Here is a 20,281-nt window from a genome sequence, read left to right on the forward strand (position 1 = left end):
GATTGTCATGTCATGTCTCTTTATATTTGTTCATGCATTTATATCTTACTTCTAGACTTTGTATCTTCATGCTTGAACTATGTCCGTAAATATTGTTATGTTATGTTTTTCTTTAATTAATGGTAAACAATGTTTTGATTGTTGAATAAATTTTTCTTATTCTTAGACTATAAGATAAATTAAATACTTCATTTAAAAGTTTAATTTGAAAATGTTGATCTACATGTTATATAAGATATTCTACCTTTCATAAAACATTCACTAAAAAAAAATAAGTGAATAAAAAAGGAGAACAAAATAGTTAAAGATAAGAAATGAAAAAAAAAAAAAAAATTGCACAAACCCAAAGTTCAAAACACTAGATCGAAACAAAATCATAGGATTCCTAGGCTTTAGAACACTTTGAACACCTCTAGGAATTTGATTCTTAGAGTTCTATTTATGAAACAAAGGCCAAACAATTGAAGATGTTGAAGCAAGGAGTTGGTTATTATAGTTGTTATTATTGTTCTAGATTATTATAATTGGGTTATAATAGCTTTTGTTTGAGATGTATATTATTTTACTTTGGATTATAATAATATATGTTTGAGATGTAAATTATTTTAGTTTAAAAAGAAAATAGTAAACACTAGCAAAGAATAAAAAAATAATTATCGTAAAATAGTAAAAACGACAGCAAATAGTAAATAATGTAAATGAGAGTTTTGAAATAGTATTAACTGTAGATAATTGGTAAATACAAAATAATATTTACTGCAACACGAGTAGTTATTATAGTCGTAAGATAGTCATTGCCTTAAACATACCTTTAAAGTTAGAGTATAAATCCATTCTTTTCTAACTATTACTATCTTTTTCAAGATTATTGACTAATTAGTTAAGATATTATCGTTTCAACTAAAATGTTATAAGTTAGATTTCCATTCTCATATATTTTATTCCACGAAGAAAAAAAAATGGTCCCCTATCATGACATCGTGTGTTTGTCCCATCCCTATTCATGTAGTGGTCTCCTCTCAAAATTTCTCTCTCTCTAGTTACCACTTATTTACTTCGTTTTTTGACTTTGCCACACTAACCAACGGTTAATTAATTTTAAGGTTAAATTATAAGTTCAGTCGGTAAGATTTTCTTCTATATACAAAAAGTGTATAGTAAACTTATAAACTTCTATTTTATGTATTGATTTCAGTAAAAATTTAATTTCAAGTTTATTTAGATTGACTAGAGAATTTTTTTCCAAAAAAATCAATTTTATTTAAACTTTTTTTATAAAAATTGTTTAAAATGTACTTTAAAAATGTTTTAAAAGCTATTTTGAGCGGTTGCTAAACACTAATATTTTCTAAAATGAGTTAATTTCAATATTAAAAACTTAAAAAGTTAAACCAAACACAAAATTAGAGATTTTTTTTAACTTAATGTTTGTATTTATTAATCACAAAATTTAATTTTCGTAGATTGATAATTAGGGAGTTAACTTTTTAAGTGTTTAATTTTGAAAATAAGATTATTTATTATTATTTTTTAAGTAAAATGTTTGACAACCACTCAAAATGGTTTTTTTCAAACAATTTTAAAGTGGATTCTAAATATTTTTAATTAAAAGAGTTTAAATAACAATGACTTTTTTATCCATATTTTTTTCTCTAGTTAATTCAAACGGATTCTTAGGGAGCGTTCGGGGCGTAGAGTAAGTTATTATAGTTTGTGCCGGTGGGTTATAATAAACTGTGGGTTATTTATAATAGTCTGTGTTTGGAATCCAGTTTATTATATTCTGAATTATAGGAGTCTTAGGTTATTTTAGACCATATATAATTTTTTTTTTATCATTATTGTTTAGAATACAAAAAATTATGCATATGAAGTATCATATTTTAAAAAAATAATTAAAACTATATGTTCCACCAATTTATAAAAAATTAACTGGATTTTAATTTATGTTAAAAGCTACCTTTTGATTTGTCATTTTGGGAGGCATCTTGATTAACATGGACAAAAAAAGAAAAAAAAAAGGTACATTACATTAGGATGCAATTCATGTGTTTCATATGTAGAGCTCTTTTTTTCAGAAGTACAACAAAAATCTAAAATAAAGTAACTAACTCATAATTGCATGATTAAAATATTGACCAGCAAGATTACATACCAAATCTACTACAAATTTAAATGCATAATTGAAACAAAGTAATTATTGTTCATTATTGAAAAGCAGTCCAAAGTACAGGTTGATCAAACATTCTCTTTAAGGAGGAGGTTGCAATAGTCAAACTTGGGCTGTGGAAAAGGATAAAAATCTCTTTGTATCTTGCACACTGCGGAATATGATTTGCATAAGCTTCACTATCTATCTGTTATGCAATTTAGGAATATATTGGAGTTGGCTCACGACTTCTACACGTAATTCGATCTTTGTTGTACGGTTCTCTTTCAGCCATTTTGCAATCGCCTTCAGCTGGTCATTTACAAAGTTCAACTTCATCGAAATATATTTGAGAATTACCTGTTTTAAGTTTGAAGTTTTATTTTACTAACAATTAGATAATAGATTAAATTTTTGAACCGAAGAATAAAAAAATTAAAATTTTCCTTTAAATGATGTAAAGTAACCTAAAATCATACAACTGTTCGAAAGGATCAACATCTTTGAAAATATGCTATTTTTGAAGTAACGTAAGTATGAATAAAAAAGAAGAAAAGAAAAACAAAAAATATAAAAATATGTGTATCGTAAATCCATTCATTAAAGATACATTTCGATCTTATCATAGAAACAAATCTATACAAATTTCTATATTTTGATTTTTTTAAAAAAGTGTTTTTTCTTTATGGCCATAAAATGAGGAAGAAATCTCATGCTACAATAACACAAGTAATACAAATGCAGAATCGGTAACGGGTTTTTGTTACCAACTTTGAATTTTTGTTGTAGAATTGTTAATATGTTTTTGTAACTAACCCAACTCTAGAAATTATATTATTTTTCTTCTATTCCTTCCATGCATATTTTGATTACTAACTCTGAAACTATTTGTGTTTGAGAATTACTTGTTTAAAGTTGGAAGTTTTGTTTAGCAATTAGATCATAAATAAAAATTTTGAATAGAAGAATAAAGAAATTTAAAATTTCCTTTAAATGATGTAAACTAAGGCTAAAACCATACAACTATTCGAAAGGATAAGCATAATTAAAAAAATGCTATTTTTTAAGTGACGTAAGTATGAACAAAAAGTAGGAAAAAAAAAAAACAAATGATGTGTGTCAACGAGTAAATCCATCATTACAAATACATTTTATGTTTTATCATAGAAACAAATCTATAGAAGTATATTCTCACACATTAACAAACCTCGTGCCATTGCAGTTGTATACTAATATTTTACCTTGATAAGAGCATACAAAGGTAAAGATTAGCAACTATACAAACGTAAGTAAGAATAAAAATTTTGTAACCATTCATCAAAAGAATTACATAAAGAAAAAGAGAGTTAAGAAAGTTTGACCTTAGTAAGAGAGAGTGTGTAAACAAGATGGACGCGATTGTTTTCTCATAAGTCCAACCCTAAAACAAGGTATAAGGAAAAACATTATATTATATGAAACTAAAAATAATATAGGGAGGCAGTAGTGAAGATACGTCATAAGAAAATAATGGAGGAAGAGAGAAATGACATACCAATTGCATTTAAAAGTAGATGAAATAGGGTTGTCCTTAAAATTGAAGGGAAGTGGTATCCATATATAAATGACACAATTGATGTCAAATAAAGTTGAAGGGGGTCATCTAAGAACAAGCAAATAAAGTCAATAATTTTGAAATAAACCTATCCAATAAAGAGTACCTAACAACTAATGTCAATCACTATATAATAAATTATTCTAAAAGCAAGGATATGACAATCCGATCAACCAAATAAATAGTACCAAAGTACTACTATCAATTAATATACAATAAAAAAAAAAGAGGACTACAAACAGAGAATTAACCAACCAATGCGAATCTATTTTTTAAAAAACCAATGAAAATAAAAAAAAAGGACTAAAAACAGGGATTGAAGAATCAATGTGAATTTCATTGAATGGGAATAGGATTCCGCCTCAAAGATATGAATTTCATTCATTGAAATTCGAATTTCAGAATATATCATGAATAATGGTAAATAAAAAAGAACAATGTTGTTACAAAAATTAATAATATGAAATCGAAAACCAAAAGATATCATTTCATTCATGGCAATGTGCAATGCGGCAGATGAGTTGAAAATCAAAGACCAACAATAAATATACAAAGGCCAACAATGTGCATTAGAAATCAAAAGATGCACAAAAGTTTATAGTAATGTGAAATGAATCACGTGAACTGAAAATCAAAGACCTATAGTGGACATACATAGACCAATAAGTCAATGCTTTTGAAATAAACCTACCCAATAAAGAGTACCCAACAACTAATGTCAATCACTATACAATAAACCATCCTAAAAAAAACATGGGATATGATAATCCAATTAGCCCATAACAGAACCAATGTACTATTATCAATCAATGTCCAATAAAGAAAAAGCCTAAAAAATAGGGGTTTAACTAAACAATGTGAATCTCTTTAGAAAAATCCAACAAATGAGAACTCAGAGATATGAAATTCAAATTTTAGAATATATCAAGAATAATGGTAAAAAAGAAAATATCAATGTAGATACAAACATCAGTCATTTGAAATCAGAAATCAAAAGATGTCATATCATTCAAGGCAATGTGCAATGAAGCAAATTAATTGAAAATTAGAGACAAACAATGGAGATACAAATACCAACAATGTGCATTAAAAACCAAAAGATGCACAAAAGTTCATGGCAATATGAAATGAAGTACATGAATTGAGAATCAGAGACCTCCAATGGAGGTACATAGACCACTAATGTGCATTAGAAATCAAACAAGAACATAGACCACAAATAAGAACATAAAAGTTTTTTTAACAACTATATCTGGATGACAGGTAACTTCATTCTTTCAAACAAGAGGAGAAGAAAAACATCAGAATATTTATATATGGAAAAGAAAAAGAAACCCCTAACCATCACCATTGGTTTAAATTAGTATGAACAACCTAAGTGAAATAATTCAAGTATATAATAATTCCCCAACCAGATAGTACTAAAAATATCAACAATGTAGAATAATGAAAATGCAGCCTAATTTCAAGAATTTTCCTTACTCTTTAATCCATCCCAAGAGACGATATGTGGGAAAGTTCAATTAGTAGCAAGGTTAGGGCATGAACTTCGATTGAAGAATAACAAAGATTCAAAAAGATTACAAATAGTAAATAGTATAGAATCCAAGCAGCAAAGGATCAGAGAATGCAAAACAAAACATGCAAGAAAGTTTAGACTAATGCTTACAAAAAAAAAAAAAAAAAAAAAAAAAAAAAAAAAAGAAAAAAAGAAAAAAAGAAAAAAAAATACATGATTCTCATTCATCATCAATTGGAAAAGGAAGAGAAACAAACCTTTTACCTCCATCCCTACCAAACTCTAGTCTACATCCATTAACCCCTACCAAACTCCAAAGGAAGACCTCCATCTAACCCCTACCAAACTCCAAAAGAAAACCTCCATCTCCCACCATTCAAAATCAAACGAAGCGGCAAAGGGGATCCTTCGTTTGGAGTGGCAAGGAGAAGAAGGAAGAACATTTGGATTGGCAAGGAGAAAGAGAAAGTCAGATAATCTGTGAAGGGTTATACGAAATAAAGTTAGGGTTTCATCAAACCGACCTAAAATCAGACTCTTGAGAAGAAAAGGAGAGGATGAAACCTCGATGAAGATGATATCAAAGTCCTCTGAAATACCCTACTGAAAGAGAGAAATACGTGATATCAAAGTCCTCTAAAATACCCTACCAAAAAAGAGAGACAAAAGGAACGAAAAATCTAATCTAAGATGTGAAATCGATGGAGATGAAGGAGACAAGGAAGTTCTGAGGAGTGGCATGAGAGAGATGAATGAGAAAAATTGATTAGTGGGGAGAAGAAATCACTATAGCAAACTTGGGATGAGAAACAATAAATACTGTTTGCTAATTAGGATTATAATATTTGAAAATAGAGGAAGCTATTATAGTCCATTCCCTCTAACTCCAATCTAGAACCCAAACAGCCCCTTAATATTTTAAGGACAATGACTCCAATCAATTATCCTCCCTAATTGAATTTTATTCACTTGATTAGAAGGATCACTACACTAGAATGAGTGACGCCTTGGTGTATCATAGCAATCCAATTAGTCAACATAGGCTTTAATTTTATTATTATATTAAAAAAAAACTTTATTTCCATTAAGTAAATTGACGACGAGTGGTCTTTATCAATAATAAAGTCAAAATTTACAAGTACAGGATCCGAATATCATCAATTTCCAACGATGGATTCTACTTTCGCACCTACCTTTTAAATGTGGAATATTGGGAAGAGGCTTAAAAATGGACATTTCTTTTCATACCCTTTATGTTAATTTTTTTAGTAACTTTTAATTTATTCCTTTCGTTTAGATTTAATCATTTTTTTGTTAAAAAATTATGCTTTGATCTCTATTTTTAAATTTGACTGGCATTTTGGAATGCAGAATGTAACATGATTCAACCGTTAGTAAATACTTTTATTTTTAATATACATATGAAAAATTATTTTAAATAATAAAATTGTTGAAAATATTTATAAATATGACAAAACATCATAATTAATATGCGATAGATTGCTATAAAAATTATAATCTGTGTCAATGATTGATACAGATATAGATATGGATAGTCGTCTATCGCGATCTATCGTAAATAGACGACAAAATTTTACTATATTATATAAATATTTTAATTTATTTTGTTATACTTGAAAATAATTCTATATATAAAAGAAAATGGTTGACTGATGGATCTAAAAAAATGATTTTTGCAATCAATATCTACTTCTCTATAAAACAAAGTATATGGGTTCAAAAGAAATAATGCAGAGATTTGGATAAGGACAATATCTTCCAAATTCAAGCAAATGGGCAGCCAACTATGTTCATTCCCCAGACATTAATTCCCACTTTCTGTCATCTTTTTATCCTCATTCAGTGTACCCTTAAAATATAAATAAAAAAAAAAAGAAAAAAAAAGAAAGAGACAATGGTGGTGGTTGAAAATGAGAGACCCTCTTTTTTTGGAAAATCATGTATGAAATGGATATATTTTCTACAAAATACAATCATTGTTGTGAAAACATGAAGTTGTTTGAAATCAAACATATATGACATGTAGGTAAGTTTATCAAGCTATCAATAAAATTTTATTGATGGGTTAATTATAATGAAACTGAATCATAAATATAATTAGATTATTTATTATGATATTTACTTATAATTATGAATTTTGTCATATTTATTTTATCATTATCGTTACTGTTATCTCTGACCTCAGAGGTATCAGTAACGATAATGGTAATAAAAATGATAGCAGTTAAAGTGTTAAAGTTCATAATTTTTTTCCTGTAACAGTAATAATAATGATAAACATAACAGTAACCATAATGATAACGGTAACGATAACGATATGATGTAATTTTTGGATACAATTGGATTGAGCACTCTCTGCTCGTCAATCAATTTAAAAAGTAATCAAATGGGGCTCACTTTTCACATTACTATTGATTGTTACTTTTCAAGTGAGTAAAACTCAATGGTATTTAACATGTACACATTTCTTTTTTAGGTATGAAGTTCAAATCACTATATCATCACTTATTGTGCTAAACAAAAAATGTAAAACGACTCTCCACATATCTCACAATGATATATAATATCGCCTACTTCATACATAAATCTTTCATGGCATAATAATGTTTTTGAAATCATCTAAAAACCCTTAAATATAATGGATATGTTGCCCTTACTTTTATATCCACCATACTTTTCTAATGAAGCTTTTTGTTTACCTTACCCGTCAAGGTTACTATGTAACTAAGTTCATATTTGGAAGTGATTTTAAAATGGTTACAAACACTTTTGTAATTTTCAAAATTATTTTGAAACATATTTTTTTAATCATTAAAAATAAAAACTATTTAAAAAGTGAAAAATTAAATATTAAATTAATTTTGAGTGATTAAAGACTCGTTTCAAAGCGATTTTGAACATGGAAAAAAATTATTTTAACTCAATCATACACAAAACTCTCGAAAACTTTGAAAAACATTTTTAATTGGCTAAAAATACTTTTTAGCCTTGCAACGAGCATAGATGATGCAAAGTAATTGAGATGATTTTTAATTTTATTTTGGTCTAATTTCATCTTTTACGTTCATATCTCTTTTCTTTTGATAAGAATAAGAATAGAATATTATATATATATATATATATTATATCTTTTGAGATAAGTAACATCAAAATCTTAAAGCAAGTTGTGTAATTAAAAATGGATGAAATGACCAAAAAAGGTAAAATAAAAACATAAATGAGGGAAATTGATCATATATAATTATTTAGTCACAATGCCCCATTTTGGGGACTTAATGTTTATGCTTGTCGGTCAAAGAGCTAAAATGGGATTATTACAACTAACAATATTTAATTTCATGCTTTCTATTAAACTAATATTAATTAAGAGCTAGCCAATTGGTCAGCAATTGACCAATTTTATTATAGAAAGAAGGCCCAATCTTCCCATAGAAGGTAAGACTCACCGTTTTGTTTACATTCAGTCAAATAATTTAATGCTTTTGTCATGCGTTTCTAATATTATATATGCATTTTTTTTGGCATAAAGGTATTTCACTCCTTTGTAGTATATATATATATTTGCCTATGTTGTTTGAACAAATTGATGAATCTTACCAAACAAGATAGATTTTATGGACGAATTTGTGAAGGTCTATCTAATGCTGGAAATGTGATAAAAGTTTGACAAATATGAATTGGATAAAAGAATAATCATTAGTTTACAAATAAAAACAACTATTTTCGATGATATGTATTTTTTGAGTGAAATGAAGAATAAAACCATGTTGATTTATTACCTAATGAATAATATCATATCATTTCATAAATAATTAGAGGGTCATTGTCTCTGAACATAACTTCCCTTTTAACCTAATTAGTCAAAATGTGACAACTAATTAGTCAAAAACTTAATAATAGTTAGTGAGAGAGATTTGAGGTAAGTTTTCTTTTATTGAATCAGATTTTTTCATCTATGTTTTGGATAAGTGGGGGTATATATAAAGATTTGAACTTCAACCTCATGAAAAAGAACGCATATTAATTCGCACTAAACTATGATCACTTTAGCTACCAAAATCTAAATTCAATTATTAATAGTATTGAATTAAAAATTCATAAAAAAATTGTTAGATTTGAAACAATCCATTGGAATAAAGTATTTCATACTTTATTATTGAATGGGACAATTAGAAACTCAATCTAAATAGGTATAATAAAAAATCACCATTAAAGTAGGGTGTCTTAAATTTGTAATTGTAAAAATTGAACTCTCAAATTTCTTCAATTTTAAAATTGGATCATCAAACTTACGTAATTGTAAAAATTATAACAATTATATAAGTTTGAGAGTTCAATTTCAACAAATATTATAAATTTGATATCCAATTTTAATATATAAATAAATTTAAGAGCTCAATTTTTTACCACCGAAAGGTTAAAGGATGTAAAACTAAAAAGACAATAATGTAAAATTAAATCCACCAAGAAAAAAGAATAACATAAAATAAATAAATAAATAAAGAGCGTTTCACCGCATGGCGTTAACGAATCATTCCGTGCACAGTAGGCGGTGGCATTGGTTGAGCAGCATTAGCAATCCGTCTCTGCCTCTCCACGTTCCCATGCCACCCTACGCCGCCACATCCCATGTAAAAGTAAAACCATCCAACTATTTAGTAACACCTTTAACTTACTATTTTATGTCCGATAAATAATTTAAATTTTTTTAAATAAGACATTTATTAAATACAAAATTAAAATCCCACGAGTCTAATAAATATAAAATTGAAAGTTTCATTTGGTGACCATTTTGTTTTTGAAAATTAAGCATATGCACACCCCTTCACGTCCAAATTTCTTCATACTTGAGTCAAATTTTAAGAACTGAAAAAAATAGTTCTCGGAAAGTAGTTTTTATTTTGAAATTTGATTAAGAATTCAACAATTGCACAAAAAGATGCAAATCATTGTAAGAAATATAGATGAAATAGACTTAGTTTAAAAAAAAACAAAAAACGAAATGGTTATCAAACGGGACCTAAATGACCTATTTGACACCCTTTCTAAAGTTAAGTGATCTATTATTTGACACAAATATGAAAGTTTATAAAGTGTATTTGTAGTATGAAGATAAGCTGGGGATTTTAGGTTCATTAAGAGTTAATTTAAAAGTTAAAAAGAAGTGTTAAAAAAATGTAGAGATAAATTTAGTGAGCGATAAAAATTAAAAAGGAGAGAACCAAAAGACATATGGAAGCCTTGATGTTGAAGCTCTCTATATTCTTGGCATAAGGCACATTGCTCACACAAGCAATGGGTGCAGCAATCAGTGCAAGGACTCTCCTCCAATAAGAATTGTCCCCTCATTTTTGAGCGGTAAAAGCAAGAGTACAAGCACGAGCACCCCGTTAGGCACAATATCGCCAAATAAATTGCACTGCTAAGCCCACACGCTGCATTTTTCAACCATAAAGCCCATGTGAGACTTTTATTTATTATCAATCAAAACTATATATTATTACCATTTATTCAATTAATTTTAAATTATTGTTTTCTCAGAAAAGAAAGGTTTATGATTGTAATTGGACAACTGATGAATTAATGGATATTTAATCTAAGATCTATCTAAATATTTTTCTTACATGTTGATCCTCGGTCCACTATTTCAGCTATGCGACCGAACGTAATGCATGGACACCAACAAGTCAAGCAACCTGGGGGGAAATATTAGCATCAACTAAAAAATCATGATGAAAATAACGCATGTAATATGATATTTTATGAATCTTATTTTATTTTATATTTTAAAATATATAAAACAAAGAGACGGTCACATTGTAGTTGATAATAACCCTATTTTGAATTTATATTTCACGATTATTATGAGATAGCCATATTAACGATGTGAATATAAACGAACTTAACAGATACTAATATCGTTGCAACAGTGGCAGAGACCGGTGGACCAAGCAACTAGAGAGTGGGGTTTCGGTTCACAGGGATTTGGGGGGAGATTGGCCGGCGCCGCCATGTGGGGGCGGTTGAAACTGGCAGAAAAAGGTGCCTGTGGGGGCGGCGGTTGTGGTGGTGCAGACGGTAGAGAAGAGAAAATAGCGTCTTCCTGGGAATGATAATCCATAAAATTGAAGAAAGTGCATGTGAGAAGTGTATAGGACTGAGTTTCTACTCTTTATTTGAAACTCTTGCAATTCATAATAACGAAGGCAGTTTGAAAGGGCGGACGTGTCCCTCCAATATAACCGTTTCGTAAATCTAAATTTTGTGATATAACTTATTTACAATTATTATTATTAGTATTTCCATTTAAATAATATTTTGGTTCAATACTTCCAACCGTTCATTTTGTCTCTACTTTTTAAAAGTCTATTTGTTCTTGTATTTTTAAAAACAAATATTTTGGTCTTAGATTTTTCTTTTTATTAACTTTTAAGAGACTATAATGATCCATTTTTAGAAATACAAGAATCAAATAAAATACAAAAATCAAATTAAACATTTTGAAAGTACAAGACCAAAATAATATTTTAAAAATAAGATGTGACTATATAAACCAAAATAAAAAATATGTAGATCAAAGTATTATTTAAATCAATTATTTAGGTCCCATTTGGTAACTATTTTATTTTTTGTTTATAATTTGTGAAAATTAAGTCTAGTTTCTTCTCATTTTTACAATGATTAGCATATTTTTAAGTATAATGATTGAATTCTGAGCCAAATTCAAAAAATAAAATAAGTTTTTAAAAACTATTTTTTTTCCTTCAAATTTTGGCTTGGTTTATTAAACCACGGATAAAAAATGGATAACAAAAGATGAAAGTAGTGTCTATAGGCTTAATTTAAAAAAAAAAAACAAAAAACTAAGAGCCCCTTTGGTAGCCTAGTCATTTGGTTTTTTATTTTTGTTTTTTAAAATTAAGCATATCGGCATTATATCCACTTTCAATTTTTTTATCTACTTTTTACCAATGATTTAAAAAACCAAGCTAAATTTTGGAAACTAAAAAAGTAGTTTTTAAAAACTTGATTTTGTTTTTGAAATTTTACTAAGAATTTAACCATTGTACTTAACAAATATGCAAATTATTATAAGAAATAAGAAAGAAATAAGCTTAATTTTTTTTTTTTAAAAAATAAAATGGTTATCAAATGGACTTAAATGATTACCAAACGAAACCTTAAATTTCTAGATTAATTATGAATGTATAACTAAAAATTAATCTATACTATATTGAAAGGGGCAAGGGGAGAATTTTTCTCCGCTTTTTACCCTTACAATTTTTTACCATCCCCATTTTGTCCCTATTTATTACTCTCCTTTAAAACCTTTCGAGCAGACACATCTTCAATCAAACTCTTTCATTGAAGTCTTTATAGGATTTTGTTTTTGTTAGCGGTTCATAAATAACTATATCGAAATGGGACCGGAGCACACGTGACTTTAAAATCTATGCCACCATTGGATACAACCGAATGACAATTCCAAAATTAAAAATTAAGGTTAATTTCAAAATGATAATTCCAAGTTATTTTTTCTTTCTTTTATTTTTATTCGAATTATTCTTTGGAGAAAATGTTTATGGTCTGCAATTTTTACGATTTATGTTGTGTAGGTATATCGTAAATATTTTAGAAACAGTTGAAATTACGAATTAGTTGTTTTAGTTTGTTTGTGTTTTTAGATGCACACTTTTGTGTTTTTTTATTAGCAATTTTCATTTGATCATATTTGTTGAGGAATAATTTTTATTTCATTTGATTCTTTATAGAAAGGCCAATAATAAATAGATTTGGATAGGATTTTCTGGCATTCCCATTACGACAACAAGGTATCTACATTGATTTGTTAAGATTCATATTCATTTTTTTTTAAAAAAATTCTATATATAAAAGGGGCTAGAAGTAGATAAATTTTATATCTATTTTGCCCTTTTATTTTTAGTAAATTACTATATAGGGGTGAGTATGTTAGACCGGAAAACTGAGCCAATCGACGAACCAAAGTCGGTCAGTTAGAGAAGGAGAGAGATCGGTCGGTGTCGGTTTGAGAAAATTCCATATCGAAAAATTTCAAAAAAAAAAAAAAAATAAAATTAAAGAACAAAATCAATTGATGCTCACCCCTATTACTATGTTACTCTTTTATTGACGAAATGAGCATTTTCAAATGTAGGTGTCCATTCAAAAGATAATATATGTGACATTTCTAATTTTTAATTCACAAAATATATTATATATTTAAAAATTAAAGTTTTATGTAGAATAAGTGTAATTGGTGTTATGAGATGCAACTCTTCAAATGTATGTGTTTGATGAGCACAAATTGATGCAAATAATACAAGTGGAATGTGACTATTCAAAGGGTGGTGGTTAGGGGTGTTCAAAATGTTTGATGACCCGAAAAAATTGATCAACCCAACCCAACTCGTGCGGTTTGGTTTGGGTTATCAACTCTTTTGGGTTGGGTTAGGTTCAAATAAATGAAAATCTTATGGATTGAGTTGGTTTATGGGTTCACCTAATATAACTCAAACCAACTCGAATTTATTATTAACTTTTAAAAAATATATTTTTTATTACTTATAATACAATTATTTATACATATATCAATTTTAATTTTATTTAATTACAATATTTTTTGAATATTTTATTTTTCAGCAACTCTTAAAAGTAATTTCTTTGTACTTTAGAGAGAAAAATTTTACTATATAAATTGAAATTAAGTTGTTAATCTTAATTCAATATATGAAAATAATTAAATTAGATTTTTACATATTTACATTTTGCTTCTTTTTTGAACAAAATTTTAAATAAATAACCCAATTAACCTGAACCAACCCAACCCAAATATTTCATGGTTGGGTTGAGTTGGGTTCATTTTTAATAAGGGTCATTTGGATTGAAAAAATTTACAAATCGAACAATTGGTTTGGGTCTCAAAAGTCTTCTAACCTAACCCAGATCAACCCAACCCAACCCATGAACACCCCTAGGGGTGGTTACACATCGAACATATGTTTTGTTTTGTAACGACCCGACCTTTTTGAGTACTCTGATAAGGGTCATTACTCATAATTCCACATTTACATTCAAAACATTTTGACCATTGAGGAAAATAGATTTCATTAAAATAATAAAGTCAGTTTTCCAAAATAAATAACAAATAAGTAAAACCTTTGTTTGGGGCCCCTAAAATAATGAAGAAAAAAATAACTTAAACAAATAAAATTTTGACCAACATCGAGTTTCAAATCAAAACTTTTAAATAGCTTGAAAACATAAACTGAGCGGAAGCGATTTACATGTCCCATATGGCACGATCACATGTCTTTCTCATCACCTGCCGGTTCGTTCCTATCATTACCTGAAAAACATAAATTAAGAAAGGTTGAGTATAAAAATACTCAGTAAGTGATCCCATTACCGGGATCAGGCTATGTATGCACGAGCAGAGAATGATGACTCGTGAAACAACTATATCGATTTTTTATGATGAAAAGAAACCAAAAGACGTACTGTCTTGCCTTGACACGCATGTCTCGTGGCCCGTAGGCACATTGTCAAACATGAAAAATAACATGAACATGAACCTATTAATTCACGCATGTCTAGCGGCTCATAGGCACACCGTCAAACATGAAAAAATAACATGAACGTGAACCTGTCGACTCATGCATGTTTAGCGGCCCGTAGGCACACCGTCAAACATGAAAAATAACATGAACGTGAACCTGTCGACTCACGTATGTCTAGCGGCCCGTACGCACACCGTCAAATATGAAAAGTAACATGAAAGTGAACTTGTCGACTCAAGCATGTCTAGTGTCACAATCGCTCTTTCAAAAACTTATTGTAGCGATTGTGTGACACTTGTTCCTGCTCACGAACAAGTCAGCCAACTCAAACACGGACTGTTGGTGACACATCGAGTGCCTCTCACAACCTCCACCCCCGTTTTAGAGAAAACGGTTTTAGAAAATGGGTTTGGAGAAAAAGGTTTTCAAAAGTATTTTTGAGAGTGTGAATAAAGAAAGAAAGATTGTAGTAGACTAAAAAGCAATGAGCAACAACAACGACTTTATAGAGTACTACTTTGGGTATGGAGAAGTGATGGTTAGTCTTATCCCCATATAGTGCATTCTGAACAAAAAACCAACTGACATCCTTGCATATGCAAAAGGGCGAGCTGTCACTTACAACAGAAATACAAATACATGACATGAAAGTATGATAAAAACGGGTTGGATCGGACATGCGGCCATGGGCAATAGGCCCTGGACAAGCATGACCGTGACATTCTCCCCCATTTAATTGGTTGACATCTCTGTCAACCGACCCTGTTCGAACTCGGAAATTTCTGGAGCTGCATTCTTCAAATCTTCTGCGCGTTCCCAACTGATTTCTTCGTCAGGGAGGTCCTTCCACTTCATTAAGAACTCTGTCAGTTCTCGTCTAGGTCTTCCAATACGGCGCGTACGTCTATCCAGAATCTGTGCAACTTCCTTTTCAGTTGAATTTTTCATTGTGACAGGTGAGCGCATCAACATATTCCGCTGTTCGTCATCGGGATCGGGATGATAGGGCTTCAGGATACTCACATGGATGACAGGATGGATCTTCATTCATGAGGGTAACTGAACCCTATACGAGGTTTTCCCGACCTTCTCAATCACTTTCACTAGTCCTTCATATTTCCATACTAGGCGTTAGTCTCTCTGGCCTCGGAAACGGAACTGTTCTGGTCATAGCTTGATCAGTACTTTATCCCCATCTTGAAACTAAAGGGCCCTCCGCTTCTTATCAGCCCACTTCTTCATCCTCCTCGATGCTCTTTCCAGACAGGCGCGAGCTATCTCGAAGGTTTTGCTCCATTCCTTAGTGAAATTGTGTGCCTGAGGGCTTTTGCCCTCATAAGGATGGTCCACCAGATGTGGCATGAGTGGTTGTCTACCGCACACTACCTCGAAGGGCGTCTTTCCAATCGCGGAACTTTGCTGGCTATTGAAGTTGAACTGAACAACATCTAACAACTGGACCCAATTCTTCTGTCTAGCGTCGATAAAGTGACGCAGATATTCCTCGAGCATGCTGTTAAAGCGTTCCGTCTGGCTGTCTGTTTGGGGATGGTAGCTAGAGAAAATGTTCAATATTGATCCCAATATCTTGAACAATTCTGTCCAAAAGGTCCCAGTGAATCTTTTGTCCTGATCACTAACAATGCTCGCAGGGATGCCCCATAATTTCACAATGTGCTTGAGGAACAGTTGGGCAGTCATCACAGCTGTGCACATCTTTGGCGTTGGGATAAATGTGGCATATTTTGAGAACCGGTCAATGATAACAAGGATCTATTCAAACTCTCCAATCTTGGGCAAATGGGTGATGAAATCGAGAGACACACTCTCCCATGGTCTTGAGGGCACAGGTAGGGGCTCCAGCAGACCTGCTAATTTCGCCCTTTTGACCTTATCTTATTGGCTAACAAGGAAAGTCTTGGTAAATTGCACGACATCGTCTCGAAGGCTTGACCAATAGTAACCTTGTTTCAGAAGGGCATAAGTTCTCTGCCAACCGTTATGTCTAGCCCATGGTGTGTCGTGACATTCTTTCATCAACAATCTTCGTAACTCCCTAGATCTGGGGATGTAGAGGCGATTGCCTTTGGTGTACAGTAGGTCATCTTCCACCCAAAATTGGCATGTNTGCCTTTGGTGTACAGTAGGTCATCTTCCACCCAAAATTGGCATGTCTTCCCCTCTTTGGCCAACTGTATAATGGCTTGCACCGATGTGTCGTTTGCCAAGTGAGTCTTGACAGTTTCTCGCACTGTTCCATTCAACATACTTGCTTTCAAGTGTGCGAACATGCACAGGGCCGCATGTTCGCTCTTCCGGCTAAAAGCATCGGCTGTTTGGTTGCATTTCCCCGGTCTATGCTCAAATTGGAAATCAAATTCTGCTAAACATTCCTGCCATCATGCCTGCTTTGACGATAACTTCTGTTGGTTGAAAAAGTGGCAAATGGAGTTGTTGTCGGTCTTGACTACGAATTTGGCCCCTAAGAGATACTGTCTCCAGGTTCTCAGATAGTGAACTATTGCCAACATCTCTTTCTCAGAGGCGACATACCTCCGTTCTGCATCATTCAATTTCCTACTCTTATATGCGATGGGGTGTCCATCTTGAAGGAGAACACTGCCCAATGCAAAGGGAAAAGCATCAGTTTCGACTTCAAACGGTTTGGTCACGTCGATAATTTCGAGGACCGGCCCTTCAATCATCACTTTCTTCAAGCCCTCGAAGGCGACTTGACATTCGGAAGTCCAACTCCATTGGTTATCTTTCTTCAACAGCTCGGTCAATGGCCCTTCTCTTCTCGAGAATCCTTCTACGAATCACCTATAGTAGTTGGCTAGTCCAAGGAAGGATTGTAACTCAGTCATGGATGTCGGCACCTCCCAATCCCTGATCGCGGCCACCTTACCCTCTTCCATGCCAATCCGACGACACTCATGGCCGAGGAAATTTATGCGCTCTTGAGCAAAGGAGAACTTCTATCTCTTTACATATAGCTGTTTTTTTCTCAATTTTTCGAAGACTAGTTGGAGGTGATGTTGGTGGTCTTCCATCGACGCACTATAGACCACAATGTCGTCTAGATATACTACGACAAATTTGTCGAGGTATTCGTGAAACACTTAGTTCATCAAAGTACAGAAGGTTGTCGGAGCATTAGTGAGGCCAAAGGGTATCATGAGGAATTCAAAGGCTCCATACCTTGTGACACAGGTCGTCTTGGGTTCATCTCCTTCAGCAATCCAGACCTAATAATATCCCGACCGCAGGTCTAGTTTCGATAAATATTTAGCACCGTGGAGCAGATCAAATAAGTCTGTGATGATAGGAAGGGGGTACTTATTGCGAACTGTGAGCTCGTTCAAAGCCTGGTAGTCAATGCATAACTGGAGACTTCCGTCTTTCTTCTTTTGAAATAATACCAGTGCTCCATAAGGGGCCTTTGCTGGTCTAATAAATCTTGCATCTAACAGTTCATCTAACTGCCTTTGGAGCTCGGCCAACTCTGGCGGGGCCATACGATATGCATTCTTGGCAGGCGGCTTCGCCCCTGGTAATAGCTCGATCTCATGATTAATCCCCCTTCGTGGAGGCAAGGACTTTGGCAAGCTCTCAGACATGACATCTCGATACTCTTCCAAGATAAATTGAATGTTTCGGTGGATTTCCTCTTCTGTGGTTTCGACTGATTCCATTGGGATGGCTATGAACGTGGGTTCATCGTGGGCAAGGCCTCTTTTTAGTTGGAGGGCTGAGATCATTCTCACCCCATTTGGCTATTTGATACTAGCTTGAACCACGGTGGGTGTAGATCCGGCAATTACTATACATCTGGCAAGGGGCATCGGTATAACTTTGTGTTCAAGTAGGAATTCCATCCTCAACACCACATCGAAGTCGTCCATCTTAACAATTACGAAGTCAGCGAGGCCTTTTCAGTCCCCTAACTTCATTGGGGTTCTTTTTGCTATCCCCGTAATCGGTAGGGCTCCAAAATTCACAACTTTTATCTTTCCCGCGTCTCTTTCCAGGTTAAGTTCAGGCGGCGGGTGTCCGTTTCAGTCATGAATATATGGGTTGCCCCAGAGTCGACCATAATGCTCTTGGCCGATCTCTGGTTGACCCAAACGTCCACATGCATGAGTCCCCTTTCTAGTGGCTCCGTCGCATTTCTCATTTTCTTTTGGAGCGTAGATAGGAATTTCAACGCCCCCATCCTGGGATTCTCACTCTCTACAGCCGGCTCAATTTTTGTCTCATCCTTTTCAGCCTTGTCTTCTGAGCTAGAGGCCAACGTGGCTTGAAAAGAATTGAAAGTAGTCCGATTTGGACACTCGCCCGCTCTGTGTGGTCCTCTACATATGAAACAAAACATGGGACGATTGTAGTTATTATACTGTTGTTGCAGCCCCCGCTAGTTGTTCCTTGATCTCGACTGGGAGGGCTTACGTCTCCCCCGGTGTTCTTGTCTCTTCCTTCAGGTCTGGGAGGGCTGGAACGACTATTTCTATTCCCACCATTCGAGAAAGTTGACTGTTTCCTCACATCTTGCGAGTCAGTGCTAAGGTTATATAATCGTTCTGCTGCCGTATAGACAAAGGGGAGATCTTGTACTCTCTGTTTGTATAGCTTTGACTTCGCCCATGATTTCAACCTTCGACAAAGCAGAAGACTTTTTCTTTCTCGGACATGTTACATATGTCCAACATGAATCCTGCGAATTGATTTACGTATTCTCTAATGTTGCCTGTTTGCTTCAACTCTCGGAGTTTTCGTCGAGCTAAGATCTTGACATTTTTAGGGAAGAACTGCAAACGAAGTTCTTGTTTCAGCCTATCCCAAGTATCTATTGTGCATCATCCTTCCTGTATGTCTGCAAATCGCGATCTCCATCACAGTTTCGCATCTTCAGCTAGATGCATCGTTGCTAATGTGACTTTCGCCTCTTCTGTCACAGTGTTTGTCGCCTTGAAATATTTCTCAAGGTCAAAGATGAAGTTTTCCAGGGCCTTTGCTTTCCGCACCCCACAGAAGGGTTTCGGTTCCAGGATTTTTATTCTGCTTACTACCATTGCTTTCTCAGATGGGGCTTGGTTCCCTACTGCTCGTATGGTGAGATTTACCCTTGCGCTCACATCTACTATCTCGACTCTGACGATGTCAAGGGCCGATCGAAAGTCTTCAGACAGATCGGTTACCATCTAAATGATCGCTTTTTGGGAGCCGTCCAACTTTTTGACGCGCTCCTCTATGTGGGCAACAGAGCCCGGTGAGCTATACCGCGTTCAAAACTGTCGAACCGTGTAGCTTTTGTCTCAAGGGTCTCTACCTTCATCATTAGTTCTTTGACGGGTAACCCGTCTAGGCGGCCAACTACCGCATTAATTCCATCAGCTTTCTCAGCAACTTCTTATAACTAA

General features: G+C 32.8%; 1 protein-coding gene across 1 annotated transcript; it reads right to left on the minus strand.

Annotated features, from left to right (window-relative positions):
• Nucleotides 1-9,806: 9,806 nt before the first annotated feature.
• LOC120081091 (protein PLANT CADMIUM RESISTANCE 2-like) lies at nt 9,807-11,404 on the minus strand. Its single transcript, XM_039035770.1, has 4 exons — nt 11,191-11,404; nt 10,908-10,979; nt 10,506-10,718; nt 9,807-9,895 (listed from the first exon to the last, which is right to left on the minus strand). The coding sequence occupies exons 1-4, from the start codon at nt 11,402-11,404 to the stop codon at nt 9,807-9,809; spliced, it is 588 nt and encodes a 195-aa protein (XP_038891698.1).
• Nucleotides 11,405-20,281: the final 8,877 nt, after the last annotated feature.

This window comes from Benincasa hispida, chromosome 7, assembly GCF_009727055.1.
Source record: "Benincasa hispida cultivar B227 chromosome 7, ASM972705v1, whole genome shotgun sequence".
Lineage (NCBI taxonomy): Eukaryota > Viridiplantae > Streptophyta > Magnoliopsida > Cucurbitales > Cucurbitaceae > Benincasa > Benincasa hispida.

Coding starts and splice junctions, on each gene's coding strand:
- LOC120081091 (XM_039035770.1), bottom strand. CDS start 11,404: ATGGATTATCATTCCCAGGAAGACGCTATTTTCTCTTCTCTACCGTCT. Junction 10,980..11,190: donor TTGCAACGATATTAGTATCT/GTTAAGTTCGTT, acceptor ATTTCCCCCCAG/GTTGCTTGACTTGTTGGTGT. Junction 9,896..10,505: donor AGGCTTCCATATGTCTTTTG/GTTCTCTCCTTT, acceptor GTGGCGGCGTAG/GGTGGCATGGGAACGTGGAG.